Source organism: Protopterus annectens, chromosome 6.part0 (genome assembly GCF_019279795.1).
Source record: "Protopterus annectens isolate FY-2018-M chromosome 6.part0, PAN1.0, whole genome shotgun sequence".
Classification (NCBI taxonomy): Eukaryota; Metazoa; Chordata; order Ceratodontiformes; family Protopteridae; genus Protopterus; species Protopterus annectens.
In genome coordinates, this window is record NC_056737.1 from 1,297,765,381 (window position 1) to 1,297,784,656 (window position 19,276).

The window sequence follows — 19,276 nt, forward strand, 5'->3', positions numbered from 1 at the left end:
AGGTAGTATCTGTGATATATACTTGTCCCTCTAACATGTTGTGTTTTTGTTGCAAAAGAGATAGAGTGTTAGTGCTACCATTGGCTTTACCAATGTGTAATAGGTCTGACAGGATAGGGTCAGTATAGGCTGTATAAAGGACACAGAGGTCCGTATGATGCAGAGAAGAGAGCGAATGCTTTTAGACTGTCTGCATAGTTTTTGTGATTTTATGCCCTTCATTTTTTTTTTTTTTTACTGAGAAAGCATTGCTTTCATTCCAGTTGTAAGATATGTTTAGACAGGTGCAAACTGAATGGGGGGGCATATGTCAGCCTGATGAGAATCAAATAATGTGGAATAATTACATCCTTGGACTTGGATGCCTTAGCTTTAGTTGTAAACTGTGTGACGAAGAAGAACTTCCTTGCTGTAATGTATACTTGGTTATCTAAGGACAATTCGTTGTCAACATAGGTTCCCAGATCATAGACACAAAATTCAGGGGTGTGTTATGAGCGTGAGAGCCATGGTTTAGACACCAGCTTTTGGTGGGGGGGGGGGGGTTGTATTGGAGAATTCTGGTGTCCTTTAGGGAGTTTATGATGGCACCAAGTTTACAGTAGTCTGCAAACTTGGTAAGCCGTAGACCTTAAACATTTGCTTTGACAGCTGAGAAATGAATGCCGAAGGGTAGTTGTCCAAGGATTGAACCCTGGGGACCAGGTCTTTTGTAGGAGGTGTAGCTGCCCATCCTAATTTCCTGGGTTACATTTGTGAGCCAGTTTGCTATCCAACAAGATATGTAGGAATTTTTCTGTCTGTGTTTTGACATTGTAAACTGCTTTTTCAACTAAATGTTGTAGCATAGTATTGCATCTGTAAGTATGTATATGTATTTTAACATGTCCTTGTATTTGTAAATTTGTTTAGTTCATTTCTTATGTGATTCCATTCACCTGGGCTGTGCCTGCAAATGGTCTGTTGAGTAGCACTACCCATGTAAATAGATATAAAAAAATACATACACAAATAAATTTAGCTGGGAGGGTTTATTTACGATACCTGGGTAATGGTTCAGGTTGTATGTTGTTGCAAGGTCTGGATATGTGGTGTGTGTACTGATTTGGCCTTATTCATTGCTTCATTAACCTTGAATAGGTCAACCGGTTAAGTAGGTAGCATCTGCCCTTGCCAAATCTAAGTCAGTTTGAGTCGAGAATGTGTAGGTTACCTATGTCCTTATTTATTTATGCCTTATTGATCCTTTCCATAGCCTTCCAGATAAGGCAGATCTTGCTTATGGGCCTATAGTTACCCGGTTCCACTGACACCCTACATTTGTGCAAGGGAATAACTGCTTTTGTACTGCAGTTATCCAGCATGAAGCCTATTTATTTTAAGACTGATATTGAATAATCTCGGTAGGGAGTCTGACATGTCATGCTTCAGGCCGACCAGTTAACAGCCCAATATGTTATTCAGCCCCACAGAAGTAGTGTTATTTGCCTTGGATAGTACCTTAGGAACTTGTTCTTGAGAGATCTGAGGATGGTTCTAAATGCAGGTGTGTGATATGGGAATATTGAAGGGGAGTGCACGGTTGAAGTTTGACCTGAATTTGTTCTCTAGTAGATTGGCTATGATGTTCTTCATGTTTCACTGTTGCAGTCATTACATTTGGGTTATCCTGCTGGCAGGTTGCCCTCAGTCGGCCTGAATTCCAAAGTCTTGGGTCCTGCGTCAGTTGCTGTTGCCTCTTCCCTGACGTCAGGTCGTCAGGGGTATAAAAGATGCAGCCGACACCATTTTATTCGGTCTTTCTTGCCGCGCGGTGCCCAAAGCAGAAGCAGTTTGCAAGTGCCGGTCAGCCGACTCCTGAGATTTTCGTGTTCGAGTTTCAGATCTGAAGTCTTCATTAAAAGCTAAGTACCCCATTGGGGAAACTTTTTTCTTGCTCCAGACCGATGTCAGAAAAAGTTAATAACTGTATTTCTTGTGGGAAGCAAATACCTCATAAGGACTTTCATTCTTACTGTATTCCTTGCCTAGGCCCTGACCACGACATTGCTAGTTGTCTGTTTTGTGCTAGATGTAACCAATGCACTATTAAGCATCGGTATGATTTTGCATTAAGCTATTTTGGATGAAGATTTAATTATACAATGTCGTCGAATAGCCATCCGACCACCGGAATTCACAAAAAACGCAAAGAAAAAGAAAAAGACAGGCAACCGAGGTCCAAAACCGACGAAGCTTCTCCTAAGCAAGTCGCCGGTTTGCTGGTTCTCAGTGAGGCGCTTTCGCAGCCCCTGACGCCTGGTACTTTAGAGTCGCAGGGCACTACCGACTCCCACGTGGAGTCGGCCAGGCCGCTGGAAACTCAAGGTATTGGAGCCTCGGAAATTATTTCCTCAGATGGGTATGGAGCCGCTGAGCAGGCATCGGCTTCTGAGGGTGCATTCAGACCTAAACAATTATATATTAAAACCGACTTCAAAGACTAAAACACCTTTAAAGGCAAAGAAACAAGTTCACCAGCCACAAGGACAGGCCTCCATGCCCAAAAAGCAGATGCTCAAAATGGCCGAAGACTTAATTACCTTGATCAGAGGTTCCCATCCCCTCCTGATAAGAGGCCTAGGCAAGAGACAGACTACGAATCTTCAGATCAGGTTTCCATTTCTTCTGATTCCTCTTCTGATCAGGAATATTCTTTTCCCCCCTATGAGGATTCTGATGCTGAAGAATCAATTCCTTCAGCTTCTCCCTCCTGAGGACTACTCTTTTGGGGAAACCTTGCATACCATGAGGGAGCACTTCCACTGGGAGAGCCAAGATTTTTCAGAATCTAAGAAAAGGCTCAGAGACTTCCTTTTACCAACGCAACACAGGCCTCTAGTTATTCCACCTGTGTTGGACATTGTAGATGATGTGTTCTCGGAGTCTAGTCTGACCCCGGACTCTTTACCTCCAGCTCCTGTTAAGCCAGACAGATACTACAGGGTCCCTGACTCTCATAAATTCCTTTTCAAAAACCCTTCTGCAGATCCAGAAACTATTTCTCAGGGTCCAGAAGGGGTCAAGGCTTCTACTGCAAAAAACCCTACCCACTCTGACAGGGATTCTAGGGCATTGGATAGATGGGGAAAAAATATTTACAAATAAATTGCCAGTTTCATATGCTCAAATATCAGCAATATATCATGACACTGCTTAAACAGAAAATTATGGCAAATTCTGAATGTGCAGAAAACAAAGAAATGCAGGATTTATTGCATGCAGCTGAACAAGTTGGAAAGCATACTTTGCAATATGGTTTTGATTCTCTGGAGGCCTCCTGCAGGGCCGCTGTAACAGGTTCTCTCATTAGGAGGCATGCTTGGTTAAAAGAACAAAATCTGCCTGACCATGTTAAAGCAAAATTATTAGATGCTCCTTTACAACATGATACCTTGTTTGGTGTTAAGGCAGAAGAGGTGTTAAAGAAAATGGAGGACAAAGCTAAATCTATGCAAACGGTCAAGGATTTCTTACAGGTACAGCCACCTAGATTTAGCAGACACTGGCCTACAAAGAATTTGTCCTTTCCAGTCTCAGACAGACCTCAAAGGGGGCAGATCCAGACGTCCTAGAGGCAGATCACAGCCGCAAAGATCCTACAGGTCTAAGCAGTGGAGTGCTTCTACCTCCAAAGGTGGAGATGACAAAGCACAGTCATACAGGAAACAGTCCCAATGACTTCCCCCTGCCTGCACCAAGCACTTATCTTCTGGCAGCACCCTTAGGGGGAAAACTAGCACTTTTTTCTCAAAATTGGCACATTATATAACCCAGGACAAATGGGTTCTAGACATAGTGTCACAGGGCTACAAGTTTCATTTCCATACCCTGCCAAGGGCAAACGGTTGGCCAGACCTGCCAAAAAATCAATGGGCAGAGGCTCAAAAACAAGTCGCAGCTCTCATGGACATGGGGGCTATTCAACAAGTGCCACAGCAAGAGCAGGGACAAGGATTTTACTCAAGACTGTTCTTGGTACCCAGAAAGGACAAAGCATGGGGACCAGTACTGAACCTATCTATTCTAAACACTTTCCTGGATATACCAAAATTCAAGATGTTGACCTTACAGCAGCTTCTGCCCATGCTGGGCAGCAAGACTTGGCTCGTGACTTTAGACCTAAAAGAGGCATACCTGCATGTCCCAATCAGACAGTCATGCAGAAGATACCTCAGATTCAAAGCTGGCTCAAAGCATTACCAATTCTCTGCACTGCCCTTTGGCTTATCTACTGCACCCAGGGTCTTCTCAAAGTGTCTGGCACCAGTAATTGCTTACTGCAGACAAAGAGGAATACAAATATATCCTTACTTGGACGACTGCCTCATACAAACAGAGAACAAGGACATTCTACTACAGCATCTGACGTTTGTGATAAGACTTTTAACATGCCTAGGGTACACAGTCAACAAAAAGAAATCAAAACTAGTACCCTCTCAAGAGATAATATTCTTGGGTGTAAGCTTAAATACAACTGCCCAGATGGCTTATCTGACTCCAGACAAACAAAGGCAACTGGACTACCTATTTCAAGGAATTGTCAACAAAGACCCAGTTAACTGCAAGAAAAATTCTGCAGGCTTTGGGCTTCATAGCATCCTGCATCTTACTAATTCCATATGCAAGACTGCATATGAGGAAAATTCAGTGGTACCTAAAAAGTGTCTGGACACAGCATTGCCACAGTCTGGAAACAGTGATTACTCTTAATTCCCTGCCTGCAACAGGAGTTTTGATGGTGGACAAAGGCTTGCCTCCAAAACAAGGGACAGCCATTCTCACTACCCCTAGCCAGGCAGAGCCTAACGACTGATGCTTCGGACTATGCCTGGGGGGCACACATGGCAGGAAGAGGCATTCAGGGCACCTGGTCCACAAACCAAAAGCATCTACATAACAATCAAAAAGAAATGCTAGCTGTTCAAAATGCCCTGACAGCCTTCAAGGACCTACTTCATCCGGGACAACTACTGATAAAGACAGACAACACCACGGTCATGTGGTACATAAACAAGCAGGGGGGCACTCATTCCTATCCCCTGTGCAGGCAAGCCATGGCTTTATGGGACACAGTATTGACTTACCAAGTCCATCTACAGGCACAATTCCTGCCAGGAAAGGAAAATACCCTGGCAGACCAACTAAGCAGAAACCTCATGGATCCCCATGAGTGGCACCTGGATTCACAAGTCTTCAGCATGATAACAAAGAAATGGGGACGCCCGGACATAGATCTATTTGCCTCCCCTCAAAACAATCAACTAAAAAGATTCTGCACAAGGACTTATCACAGACAAGCATGGAAAGTGGATGCCTTATCTTTCAGCTGGACAAGCCTATCAGTATATGCCTTTCCTCCACTGCCTCTCCTCCCCAAGGTACTCCTAAAGGTCAGGCAGGAGAAACCAAAAATTATTCTGATTGCCCCAGACTGGCCATGCCAGTACTGGTATCCGATCTTAAGAAACTTGTCCCAATGCCCAGGCTGGACCTTACCTCAAATACCTCATCTACTGTCCCAGCAAAACAACCAGATTCTGCACAGCCAACTCAGGACCCTAAACCTGGCAGCATGGCGGATAATGTAGCCATACAAACCACACCTCTCAGTAAAGCTGTGATGGATGTCATTTTAGAAGCCAGAAGGTCTAGTACTAGAAAATCCTATGCTGGGAAATGGAAGAGATTTTGTGCTTGGAACCAAGCTCAAGGAACTGATATAGCTGTCCCAAATATTCCTCAGATTTTGCAATATTTAACTGAGATGCTAGACAAAGGCCTATCTTTTTCATCTATTAAAATCCATGCCTCTGCCATTTCGGCTCATTACAATACAGAGCCACCACTCTTTTCTCATCCTTTATTAAGGCAGTACCTCAGAGGAGCCAAAAACTTAAGGCCTCCAAGGAGAACGCCATTACCTGCATGGGACTTCAATTATGTCTTGGAAAAACTCACCTTGCCTCATTTTGAGCCAGCTGCTGCTGCGGATATAAAGTTCTTATCTTGGAAAACAGCTCTGCTCCTAGCAATAACTTCGGCAAGACGAGTTTCAGAGCTACAGGCTCTCATGGCTGTGGAACCCTTTATTATTTTTTTATCTAGACAGGGTCTCTCTGAGAACAAACCCTACATTTATCCCTAAGGTGGTATCCAGTGTAGCCCTTAACCAAACTATTCATTTGCCAACTTTTTATCCAAATCCACAGAACAAGGGGGAGAAAATTCTGCATTCTTTGGACGTACACAGACAACTTAGATTCTACTTGGACAAAACTCAAATTTTCAGAAAGACAGAACAATTACTAGTGGCATATGCCACAGCATCACAGGGAAAGGCCATCTCCAAGCAGACTACTTCAAACTGGATAGGTCACTGCATTTGTTTCTGATACTCACAGCATGGCAAACCAGTGCCTAAGGGCATTAGGCCACATTCAACCAGAGCTGCAGCCACTTCTGCAGCCTTTCTCAGGGGAGTACCAACCAAAGACATTTTAGAGGCTGCTACTTGGAGTTCAGTGCATACCTTTACAAAACATTACAATCTGCCTCTTTACTCTAAATCCAGGGCAGGCTTTGCCACTGCAGTTCTGCAGGGCCTCATAGCCGCTCCTAATGCTGTTTAGCTCCAGCCTCCCAACCATAGCTTTGTGACTCAACCCAAATATAATGACTGCAACAGTGAAACACGAAGAACATAGTACAGTTGTGTACACTTACCATAAATGTAGACGTTCGAGTGTATTCACTGTTGCAGTCCAGGTTACCCACCCGCCATCCCCCTTATTTTTTCTGGAACTTATCTTTACTTCTCTAATCTATACAACCTAGGTGGTGTATTTGCTTATAGATGAAGGTAAAGCTTATTTTGGTGCATGTTTGTCTTATTTACATAATTTTAGCCTACCCTTTTGGGGGCACCTGACATCTGGGGGAAGAAAAAGTAAATAAAATGATGGCTGCATCTTTTATACCCCTGACGACCTGACGTCAGGGAAGAGGCTACAGCAACCGACGCAGGACCCAAGACTTTGGAATTTAGGCCGACTGAGGGCAACCTGCCAGCAGGATAGCCCAAATGTAATGACTGCAACAGTGACTACACTCGAACATCTACATTTATGGTAAGTGTACACAACTGTACTTTCTCTGGTTCTGAGCATGTAATAACCTATTAGCTCTGCAAAATGCTGTGCATTATTTGGGAGATTTTTAACATAGTGGAAGATGGTTTTGTGGTTATCCTTCACCTTGTTGACTATTTTTACTTTGTATCTGCCTTTAGTTGATTTGATAGTCTAGAACTCCTTCTTAAGTTTAGCAAGAGTGCTGTAGAGCCATTTTATGTTAGGGTGCCAGCCATACCTCTCAAACTCTTAGCCCAAGAAATCTGGACAAAACCTAAAGTAATGAGGATACCAAGGCCCAAAAATAGGGACAGGTTTTAAATATTGCTCTTATAAACATAGAAAGTTGTTAGATTAAAAGTAATTGTGTTAGCATGTATTTTCTGAAGGATATGAAGTCTGAACATCCTATGTATGTCATTATTTAGTGACTTTAATCCTCGGTGATTTTCCACAAAACCACACATTTTATTAGGAGCAGACCAAAAGATGAGGCAAAAATCTGGACAGTTGAGAGGTATGGTTCCACCAGAGGTGCTTAATTTTAAATTTGTCATTGCATTTACTTCTGTGGGAGGCAGGGGCGCCTATGCTGCTATTTACATATTCATAAAACTAGCTGATAAAAAATTCTGCATAATCGTTGGGGTCGTCAAGATGGAAGGGGCTTGTGAAATTAACCAGCTCATCACTCAGTTTTAGCAGATTAGTGTTGGCATAATCTCTGACTACTGACATATTTGAAGATGCTTTAGTATTCAGTCTTAAGGTGACTGTGACTAATCTGTGGTTCGATTTGACCAGGGAGAAAGTCACATCTGGTGTTGAGCAAACTGTACTTGGACTTTGCTTTGTTTTATGAGTGATGCTGTTGTTTTGAAGTCATACAGCATTAACAGGAAATCTTTGCAGATTTAAAGTATTCCAGATGTAATGATATTAAACTTCATACATGGAACTCTGGACCTCATTGTATGTTTGTAGTTTATATTTTTCATCTTTCTGTTCTATTTCTGGACTTATTCTTTGGACAGTGTGTATTTTCTGCTGCTTGAATAAGAAATGAAAAAACTGTAGTACATTTTTAGAAACTATGATAGTGTTAAATAAATTATGAATAGAAATCCGAGATGTAGAGATTTTGTTTGCGGTTGTGTTAACTGGTAATAATAAAAGAAGTAATGCATTCCAAATATAATGGACTGCTTTTAGCAAAATACTCTTCCTCAGAAAAGGATTAGTAAATTTTTATGCTTATTTGTCATGTCCACTCTTTCAAAACTGCAGATGCATTTATTCCTTTGAATCATTTAAGTAGTCTGTCCTCGTGTAAGTATAGCACCTGAAATTTAGCTTAATTTCAAACCAATAAAATATGAGCATTTATTTTTATTTTTGGGGTTGAGATACCAGTACTTGGAAATCGATTTTTTTTCTTGTGGAGGCATTTAAGCAACAAGTGCTGATGCAGCGTAATTATGCCTGCAGTAGTATTTTTTTTAACATTCCCTTTCTACTGAATTTTCAGCATCTAGTGTTGTATAACCTAAATCTAGGTTCACTGTTGAATAAACTAAAGGTTGTTCTGAGTTTCAGTTTCTGATATTTACATAGTTAGTTGCAGTATATTGCTGTACTTCATTTGATGCATTAGCATGTGTTCCAGCACAAGCCTTAATAAGAAGAGTTAAAATGACATAAACATTAGTAAATTATTACATTTGCTATGAAATTTTTTTGTACAGAATAAAAAAAAGTCCAGCAAAGAAGTAAAGTGCATGTTTAATAATTGCAGGTCTGGGTAATGTGGTTTGGTGTTCATACCTTCACTCAGGTGGAGCCAGAGAAGCTGAAGACACTAACAGAAGGCCTAGAAGCCTATAACCGAGCCCGGAAGAGAAACAGAAAGTAAGTAACTGCCAGCATCTAACAGATGAAGCAAGTAAGGTAACCCTTAGTTAAACAGAGTTCAGATAACAGTACAGAATAGTTAGCGAAAGAACTTGTACCTTGAAAATATACACATACAGTGAATGCATATTGGATTTACATTACACGACTAGTTGTGCACTACAGCACTTTTATTTTTCATTGTATTTTCTAAACAGTTTGTGCATTTTTACATTTGTGTTTTCCTGTGGTCATTTGGTGTTGGTGCTTTCAGTGTTTTAATTTCCTGTGTAGCTTTGACATTATGGAATTTTACTTTTAAATGTTTTAGAAAAGGTGCGTGTGTGTGGGTGTGTATTACATACTCTCATATTTATACAGTTATAAGCACATAGCCTTCCTTACAATGTAAGCTAATGGTGCTAACTTCTGTATTTCAAAATGACCCATTATTTGTGGTTAAAATATAGTTTTCCCTTACATTTACCCGATGTGCTTTACTGCGGTGTACTGGTTTGACTAGTTCAAATAAAGACAGCCACCATTACCAGTGCTTGAGTGGCCATACACTGGGGACTAGCAGAAGGAAAAAAATCTTGATCTAGAGGGACTGCTGGATCTTTTAGGGCTTTGGAAGGGAGAGTGAAAGCATGTTACACATCAGCTATGTCATTATGCAAGCAGTGATGCCTGACGTTATCAGGGAATTAATGCATGCCCATAGATGATTTGAGGCCCATTGCAACAGGTAGATAAAAGGCACTAATTCTCTGATAACACCTAAATTAGAGGGCATTATTGTGTTTAGAGAATTGGCTGTCTGTAAAATTGTTTTGCTTTTTTCATTACATGCTGGAGGGATAGATTCCTATCCCAGAGACTTCCAATACTCTGGAACAGGCTACCCATCTATGTCAAGCAAAGTTCTTCATTAGCACTCTTCAAGAAAAATCTTGAGTGGATGGGAAATAGGAAATACACCCTGGGGATCACTTCTGTGTCTCTGCTCGACAGTGGCACATGAAAATAACTTTCTTGGGTGGCGTAAGCCAGGGAACCTTGTTGGCTAGGCTTACGTAGGCCCTTGGGCCGATAGCCTAGTACCTACCTATGAACCTATAGAATTTTTTGTATGTTTTTGATGCAAAACATTTCTTCCGCTTAATGTTTCAAACTTGCTGTAGCATATGTAGTAATTGCTGGAAGAAGTATATTGCACCCAGAATATAAGTTATGTAAGTATTTAATGTGTGTGTGTGTGTGTGTATATATATATATATCTCAGATGTCACATTGTGATCAAATTAATTAAAAAATATCATAGAATGCAAGGCATTGCAACTTCCCCATGCTTCGTAATTTGTCCCCGATTTTGCCACAAAGTTCTGTTCTGCCCTCGTAGAATGTTTGATATGCTGATTTAAGTCAGCCGGTACTGCCAGATGTTAGTTTCATGCTATTTTTAAGCAGTGTGTGCTGGACTGACTGTTGCAGTCAAAAGTAGGTTTTTCTTCTTTCGTGTCCTTCCAGTGTGTGTGATTTTTTTTTTTAAAATGGCAGAAAAGCAAAAAGGCACATCTGGGTTTAAGCAGTACCAGGATTGTGGAAGAAAGATGCCCAACTCTGACGGGCATCCTTCCTGTGTATATTACTTGGGTGCGCCCCATCTAGAAACTAATTGTAAGATCTGCCAAGGTTTTAGTTGTAGAACCTTGGCAGAGAGGCGAAATAAGCTTATTTTAAAGGGGTTATTAAAATCATCCTTTGTAGAAGCCCTTTCTAAGCCCGAGTCATCTAAACTCAAACCAAAAAAGAGAAGTCATCTAGTGCCGAGCTCACCATCGGCACCAGACTCCAAAAGGCATAAATCTCTGGTTCCGTCAGCCTCTTTGGAACCGAAGAGTAAGGTACCAAAACTTGTGAAACTGCCTTCGGCACTGATAGTCACGACCCCCTTGGCACTGACTGTTTCTGCACCGATCTTGAATACCTTGGCACCGACAGTATCATTGGTACCGACCTTGACAGTATCGGCACAGACAGTTTGGTCAGCACTGACCTCTATGACCTCCCATTCGGTTCTGACTTCCCCATCTGGTCCACAGCAGATGGTGTTGAAGCTTGAAGCATTCATACCTCCCAGAACAAGATACTCCCCCTCCTTAGACCCCTTTTTGGGTCAGCTCCCCAGCCCATATGTGGCTAGGCCCAGGTATCCCTCAGGGATGTCAGTCCGATCAACCAGAAGTCTTTCTGAGATAGACGTGGTGAGATTAGTGGATCAGCTTTTGGCGACCAGGGTTCTTCCCTCATCAGTTCAGACCTCATTCCCTCATGCTGTTGATGTTTATTCTCCCAGGACTCCCACTTGTATTCCTCCTCCGACCTCCCTTTGGGTTCAGAGCCTGGCACTTCAGTTACCCTGGTTCCAACTGCTGCTGCTGTCCCAACAGAAGCCCCTTCTTCGGCTCCATCGGAACCTATAGACTCAGGGGCCATAGTTCGGCCGTCATTTCGAAGGGCTTCAGTTCAGTACTGGTTGTTTGTTCGGGGCCATCCTTGGCTGTCGGAACCCTGGCAATTTCAGACTCTTCACCAGCTCCGGTTTTGGAGGGTGGTCCTCTGGAGCAGGGTGGAACTCTGGTTCCAAGGTTGTCTTTCTCCGTTCTGGGCTCCCATCCCTCTTCAGGTGGGCCTGCCTTCCAGATCATGGAGAGAGCTTTAATCTCAGTGGGCTCTCAGCTGGCCCCTTCTTTTTCAGAGTGTGACATATTTGTACCATGTTCTTCGTGTTTCACTGTTGCAGTCATTACATTTGGGTAATCTGCTGGCAGGTTGCCCTCAGTCGGCCTGAATTCGAAAGTTTTGGGTCCTGCGTCAGTTGCTGTCTTCTCTTCCATGATGTCAGATCGTCAGGGATATAAAACATGTAGCTGACACCATTTTCTTTAGTCTTTCTTGCCGTGCGATGCCCGAAGCAGAAGCATTTCGCAAGTGCCGGTTGGCCGACTACTGAAATATTCGAGTTTGAGTTTCAGAACCGAAGTCTTCACTGAAGCCAAGTACCCCGTTGGGGAAACTTTTTTCTTGCTTTTTACTGATGTCAGGAAAAGTTAATAATTGTATTACTTGTGGGAAGCAAATACCTCATAAGGATTTCCATTTTTACTGTATTCCTTGTCTAGGCCCTTATCACAACGTGCCTGGCTGTCGGTTTTGTGCTAGATTTAACCAACGCACTATTAAGCGTCGGTATATCTTTGCATCAAAGTATTCTGGAAACAGATTTAACTACCCAGAAATGTCATCGGATAGCAATCCGACTACCGGAGTCCATAAAAAAACGCAAAGAAAAGGACAGAGAAAGGCAGTCGAGATCCAAAACCGACGATGAAGCTTCTCCTAAGCCAGTCGCCGGTTTGCCGGTACTCAGTGAGGCACTTTTGCAGCCCCTGATTCCCACTACCTTTGAGTCGCAGGCCTCTACCGACACCCATGTGGTGTCCGGCATGCCGTAAGATACTCAAGGTATTGGACCGACTGATGTATCTCCCTCGGATGGGTCCGGAGCCGCTGAGCAGGCACCGGCTTCTGAGGGTGTATTCAGACCTCAACATTTGTATATCAAACCGATGACAGCTGCAAAACCAAAGACAAAAGCAACTCCTAAAACTAAAAAAACGACGTATGAGCCACGTGCACAAGCCTCTTTGCCTAAAAAACAGATGATCAAAATGGCTGAAGACCTTATTACCTTGATCAGGGGTACCCATCCCCCTCCAGATAAGAGGCCTAAGCAAGACACTGATTATGAATCTTCAAATCAGGCTTCTGTTTCTTCTGATTCCTCTTCTGATCAGGAATTATCTATACCTCCCTATGAGTATTCTGATGCTGAGGAGTCTATTCCATCTGCATCTCCTCCTGAGGATTATTCATTTGGAGAAACCTTGCATACTTTGAGGGAGCATTTTCACTGGGAGAGTCAAGACTTCTCAGAATCAAAAAAGAGGCTCAGGGATTTCCTTCTCCCTCAGCACAAGCCTTTAGCCATTCCCCCTGTTTTAGACATTGTGGATGATGTGTTTTCAGAGTCAAGCTTGACCCCTGAGTCCTTACCTCCAGCTCCCAGTAAGCCTGACAGATATTACAGGGTCCCTGACTCACATAAATTTTTTATTTAGAAACCCTGCTGCTGATCCTGAAACTATTTCACAGGGTCCAAAGGGATTTAAGGCCTCAACAGCAAAAAATCCTACCCCCTCTGACAGAGGTTCAAGGGCACTAGACAGATGGGGAAAAAAGGTTTATACATCTGCAACCTTGGCAATCAGGGCCTTAAACTGTCAGTTTCAAATGCTTAAGTACCAACAACATGTTATGGGATTGCTGAAACAGAAAATGATGTTGATTTCAGAATGTGCAGAAAATAAAGAATTCCAAGAATTATTGCATGCAGCTGAACAAGTTGGAAAGCATACTTTGTATTGTTGTTTTGATTCCTTAGAGGCCTCCTGCAGGGCCGCAGTTACTGGATCTGTGATTAGGAGACATGCCTGGTTAAAGGAACAAAATTTGCCTGATCATGTTAAAGCTAAATTGCTAGATGCACCTGTACAGCATGACCCACTGTTCGGTATTAAGGCAGAAGAGGTTTTAAAGAAAATGGAAGACAAAGCTAAGTCTATGCAAACTGTCAAAGACTTCTTACAAGTGCAGCCACCAAGATGCAGTAGACACTGGCCTACAAAAAATTGGTCCTTTCCTATGTCAGGCAGAGCTCAAAAGGGGCAAATCCAGATGCCCTAAGGGTTCCAGATACCAGGCGCAAGATTCATACAGGTCAAAGCAATGGGGTGCTTCCACCTCCAAATATGGAGGAGATAAAGCACAAACCTACATAAAGCAATCCCAATGATTTCCCTCTGCCTACACCAAGCACTTATCTTTTGGCAGCACCCATAGGTGGGAAAATTAGCACTTTTTGTTCAATATTGGCAGTTAATAACCCAGAACAAGTGGGTACTAAACATCGTATCACAGGGATACAGATTCCATTTCCACACTCTGCCAATGGCAAATGGTTGGCCAGATCTGCCAAAAAATCAATGGGCAGAGGCACAGAAACAGGTTACGTCCCTCATGGATATGGGGGTCATTGAGACAGTACCAGAACAGGAAAAAGGACAAGGTTTTTACTCAAGACTTTTCTTGGTACCCAGAAAGGACAAGGCCTGGCGGCCAATACTGGATTTATCGATTCTGAACACATACCTGGACATTCCAAAATTCAAAATGTTGACTTTGCAGCAGCTAATGCCCATGCTGGGCACATATGCTTGGTTGGTGACTTTAGACCTAAAAGAGAATACCTGCATGTCCCAATAAGACAATCATGCAGAAGATACCTCGGATTCAAGGCTGGCCTAATGCATTACCAATTCTCTGCACTGCCCTTTGGCTTATCTACTGCGCCCAGGGTCTTTACAAAGTGCCTGGCACCAGTAATTGTATAAGGACACTCTTCTTCGACACCTGCCATTTGTGATAAGGCTTCTAACATGCCTAGGGTACACAATAAATGAAAAGAAATCACAACTGGTACCCTCTCAAAAAATAACATTCCTGGGTGCAAGCTTGGATGCAACTGCCCAGATGGCTTACCTCACACTAGACAAGCAAAGGCAACTGAGTGCTTACTTCAAACTGATGGCAACAAAAACCCAGTCTTCTGCAAGGCAAATTCTGCAGGCTCTGGGCTTCATGGCATCCTGCATCCTACTAATTCCATATGCAAGACTGCATATGAGGAAACTTCAGTGGTACCTAAAAAGTTTATGGAGTCAACATTCACACAGTCTGGAAACAATGATTCCTCTCATTCCCTGCCTGCAACAGGAGTTTCTATGGTGGGCAAAGGCATGTCACCAAAACATGGGACTACCCTTCACTCTACCCCCTGCCAGCCAAACCTTAACAACAGATGTATCAGATTATGCCTGGGGGGGCCCACATGGCAGGAAGATGCATTCAGGGCTTATGGACACCAAAACAAATGCATCTACATATCAACCAGAAAGATATGCTAGCTGTTCAAAATGCCCTAACAGCCTTCAAGGACTTGCTTCATCCAGGACAACTACTGATAAAAACAGACAACACCACAGTCATGTGGTATATAAACAAGCAAGGGGGCTCACACTCATACCCCCTTTGCAGATTAGCCATGGCACTGTGGGACACAGCTTTGACCTACCAAATCCATCTTCAAGCTCATTTCCTGCCAGAAAAACAAAACACTGTGGCAGACGATTTAAGCAGAAACCTTATGGATCCTTACGAGTGGAAACTAAATCCACAAGTCTTCAGCATGGTAACAGAGAAATGGGGATTCTGCACAAGGGACCAATCAGATCCTGCACAATCAACTACAGACTCTGACCCTGGCAGCATGGCTAATCATGTAGTCATACAAACAACACCTCTCAATAAAGCTGTGATGGATGTCATTTTGGAAGCCAGAAAGCCTACTACTAGAAAATCTTATGCTGACAAATGGAAGTGATTCTGTGCTTGGAATCAAGCACAAGGAACTGATACAGCAGAACCAAATATTCCTCAGATATTACAATACTTAACTGAGATGCTTGACAAAGGCCTATCTTTCTCATCAATCAAAATCCATGCCTCTGCCATTTCGGCTCATTACAATACAGAGCCACCAATCTTTTCTCATCCTTTATTAAAGCAGTATCTTAGAGGAGCCAAAAATGTAAGGCCTCCTAGAAGATCACCATTACCTGCATGGGACCTCAGTTATGTGTTGGAAAAGCTCACCCTGCCTCCATTTGAACCAGCTGCTACCGCTGATCTAAAGTTCTTATCATGGAAAACGGCTCTGCTACTAGCAATTACTTCAGCAAGAAGAGTTTCAGAGCTACAGGCCCTCATGGCTGTAGAGCCTTTTATCATATTTTACCCAGACAGGGTGTCTCTGAGGACAAATCCTACTTTTACGCCTAAGGTGGTTTCCAGTGTGGCTCTTAACCAAACAATTCATCTGCCAACTTTTTTATCCAAATCCGTAGAACAAGGGGGAGAGAATTCTGCATTCCTTGGACGTGCACAGACCACTAAGATTCTACTTGAGCAGGACAAAAGCTCTAAGAAAAACTGAGCAATTACTAGTGTCATATGCTGCAGGATCAGAAGGAAAGGCTATTTCAAAGCAGACCATTTCAAAGTGGATAAGCCACTGCTTTTGTTTCTGCTACTTACACCATGGTAAACCTGTGCCCAAGGGCATTAGGTCTCATTCCACCAGAGCTGCAGCTACTTCAGCAGCCTTTCTCAGAGGAGTTCCAACCAAAGACATTCTAGAAGCTGCTACTTGGAGTTCTGTTCACACCTTTACAAAGCATTGCCATTCGCCTCTCTATTCTAAGTCCAGGGCAGGCTTTGCCACTGCAGTGCTGCAGCTCCTTATAGCCGCACCTAATGCTGTTTAGCTCCAGCCTCCCAACCATAGCTTTGGGATTCTACCCAAATGTAATGACTGCAACAGTGAAACACGAAGAATATAGTACAGTTGTGCACACTTACCATAAATGTAGATGTTCGAGTGTATTCACTGTTGCAGTCTAGGTTACCCTCCCGCCATCCCCCTGTCATTCTGAAGTTTGTCTTTCCTTCTCTATCTTCTACAACCTATGTGGTGTATTTGCTTGTAGATGAAGGTAAAGTTTATATTGTTGCATGTATGTATATATATATATATATATATATATATATATATATATATATATATATATATATATATATAAAGAAAATGGCGTTGACTGCATGTTTTATACCCCTGATGACCTGACGTCATGGAAGAGAAGACAGCAACTGACGCAGGACCCAAGACATTGGAATTCAGGCCAACTGAGGGCAACCTGCTAGCAGATTACCCAAATGTAATGACTGCAACAGTGAATGCACTCGAACATCTACATTTATGGTAAGTGCACACAACTGTACTTTCTGGACCGCAGCTGTCGGGACAGTGGGCACCGAAAGGGCAAGATTTCCCTGTTCAAGGCCCCCTTCTTCGGAGTCTTCCTTAGAGATCCCCACTGAGGAACCACCCCATAAAGAAGACTTGCCAAGAGGAAGCATTTAGATTCTCCAGAAGAATCTGTCACGGAAGACACGGACTACAATGAAGGGGAGGGTTCTTCCTAATCACTCCCTGAAGATGCCTCATTTGGAGACATCCTGGAAGTCTTAAAACAGAGGATTGATTGGAAGTCCACAAACCCATCCTCAGAGGAATCTGTGTTCTTGCAGGCTTTCGGTGCTCACTCATCTACTTCTTGGGTGACCCCACCCGCTGATGACCTTATCAAGCTTATTGGACAGCAGGTGTGGAAGGCTCATGATTCCATAGAGCCAATTCCCTGGAGGCCGGACAAAATTTTATCAGCTCCAGAAGACCAATCACATTAGGGAAAGGGTTTAGCAGTAGATGCTATGGTGGTGGTGGCAGCCACCACCAAAAACGAACTTGCCGAGGAGAGTTCCACTGTCCACCCTTCTAAGTGAGAGTCTCGGACGATGGACAGATTTGGGAAGTGGGTCTTTGTGTCAGCGACCTTCGCTCTTAGGTCTTTGAGTTTCATGGCACACTTTACTAAACTCCAAAGGGATCTGATAAAGGAGCTGTCAGATACCCTTGCTGGAGCGGTGTCTGACGAGGTGCAGAATAAAGTTGCCTCTCAGCTTGCCACCCTGGAGTGTCTATTGAACTTGTACATGTGGCTCATCGCTCATGCCGCCGAAGGAACTGGGGCAGCAGGTTCAGACATTGCCATAAGGCGTCATGCCTAGATGCGCTTATGTGACTTCACAGAACCTTTCAATTCTTCTTTCATCAATGCTGCTGTTGAAGGATCTTCCTTACTTGGCCCCAAAGTCAGAGACATACAAGCCAGGTGTGAAAAAGATGGAAAGACCCTTTCTGCCATGGAGATTCATTTCTCTACTTCTCAGCGATCCTACTGTAGGAATCAGAGGAGTGGAAAAATGTGGTTTAAAAAGTCCAAAGGGCCCTTTCAAGACACACATGGCAAATACTCCGTTCAGGGCAGAGGTAGGAGTTCAAGTGGAAGATGCCCTCTCCGTGGGAGAGTAGGTCCGTGAAATCGGGGTTCCAGAGATTCCTTCTCCAGACAGCCCTACCAGCGCTCCTAAATAGAGGCCCGATTGCTTACCTCTGGAAGCAATCGGGTGAAGATTTTCACTGCACCACTCCGCCTGGCTATTGATAAATTTGGATACTTTGGTATAGAGAATTATCACCAGAGGTTACCAAATTCCCTTTACTTTCTTTCCAAGATCCCAAGAAGAGTCCCCGATGTTCCACCCAGTCAGAGGGGACCAAGCAGCCGTAGAAATTCAGAAGCTACTAGAAAAAAAGAGTCATCCAAGAAGTCCCACCAGATCAAAGAGGATCCAGATTTTACTCAAGATTCTTTTTTGTGCCAAAAAATACGGGACTGGAGACCAATTTTAGATCTCAGCCTTCTGAACAATTTCGTTCAGCAAACGAAATTCCAGATGGTCACGGTCCAGTCTATCCTTCTCCTTCTAGAGGAGAACAATTGGATGTGCTCTATAGACCTTCACAACACTTATTACCACATAAAGATGGACAAATGCTCCAGAAGGTTCCTCCTCTTCCAGCTTGGAGGCACTCATTTCCAATTCAGAGTGCTGCCCTTTGGTCTCACCACAGTCCCCAGGGTGTTCACCAAATGCATGGCAATAGTAACAGCTCACTTGAGGCTACGCAGATTCCGAGTGTTTCCATACCTGGACAACTGGCTCCTCACTGTCCCAACCAAGTGTCTTCTGCTTCAAACGACAAACTTCATACTGAACCTTTTTCATTTTTTGGGAATTACAATCAACAGAGAGAAATCACAGTTGACTCCCAGCACAAGACCTAGAATTTATAGGACCACACCTCAATACGATTTCTTGTGTAGCATCTCTCCCTTTACAAAAACTACAAAAAATAAGGTCACAAGTACAACTAATCATTTCCAAAAGCAAGGTTCCTGCTTTTCTTGTTCTGCAAGCTCTGAGTTCTGTGGCAGCCACCGTAACTTTAGTGCCCCTCACAAGGTATCACATGAGGCTGCTTCAGTTGCTTTTAGTGGCGCACTGGT

The 19,276-nt window shown here is 43.2% G+C and overlaps 1 protein-coding gene across 3 annotated transcripts in view; it reads left to right on the forward strand.

Moving 5' to 3' along the window:
• Window positions 1-19,276, forward strand: part of MBD5 (methyl-CpG binding domain protein 5) — a 1,606,355-nt gene that overhangs the window by 1,398,243 nt on the left and 188,836 nt on the right. For 2 of the 3 annotated variants that reach the window (XM_044074862.1, XM_044074863.1), the window contains exon 10: window positions 8,968-9,080. In XM_044074862.1, coding sequence (XP_043930797.1) covers window positions 8,968-9,080 — 113 coding nt within the window. The remainder of the gene's footprint in view (window positions 1-8,967; window positions 9,081-19,276) is intronic. The other variant, XM_044074864.1, reaches the window with a different exon arrangement.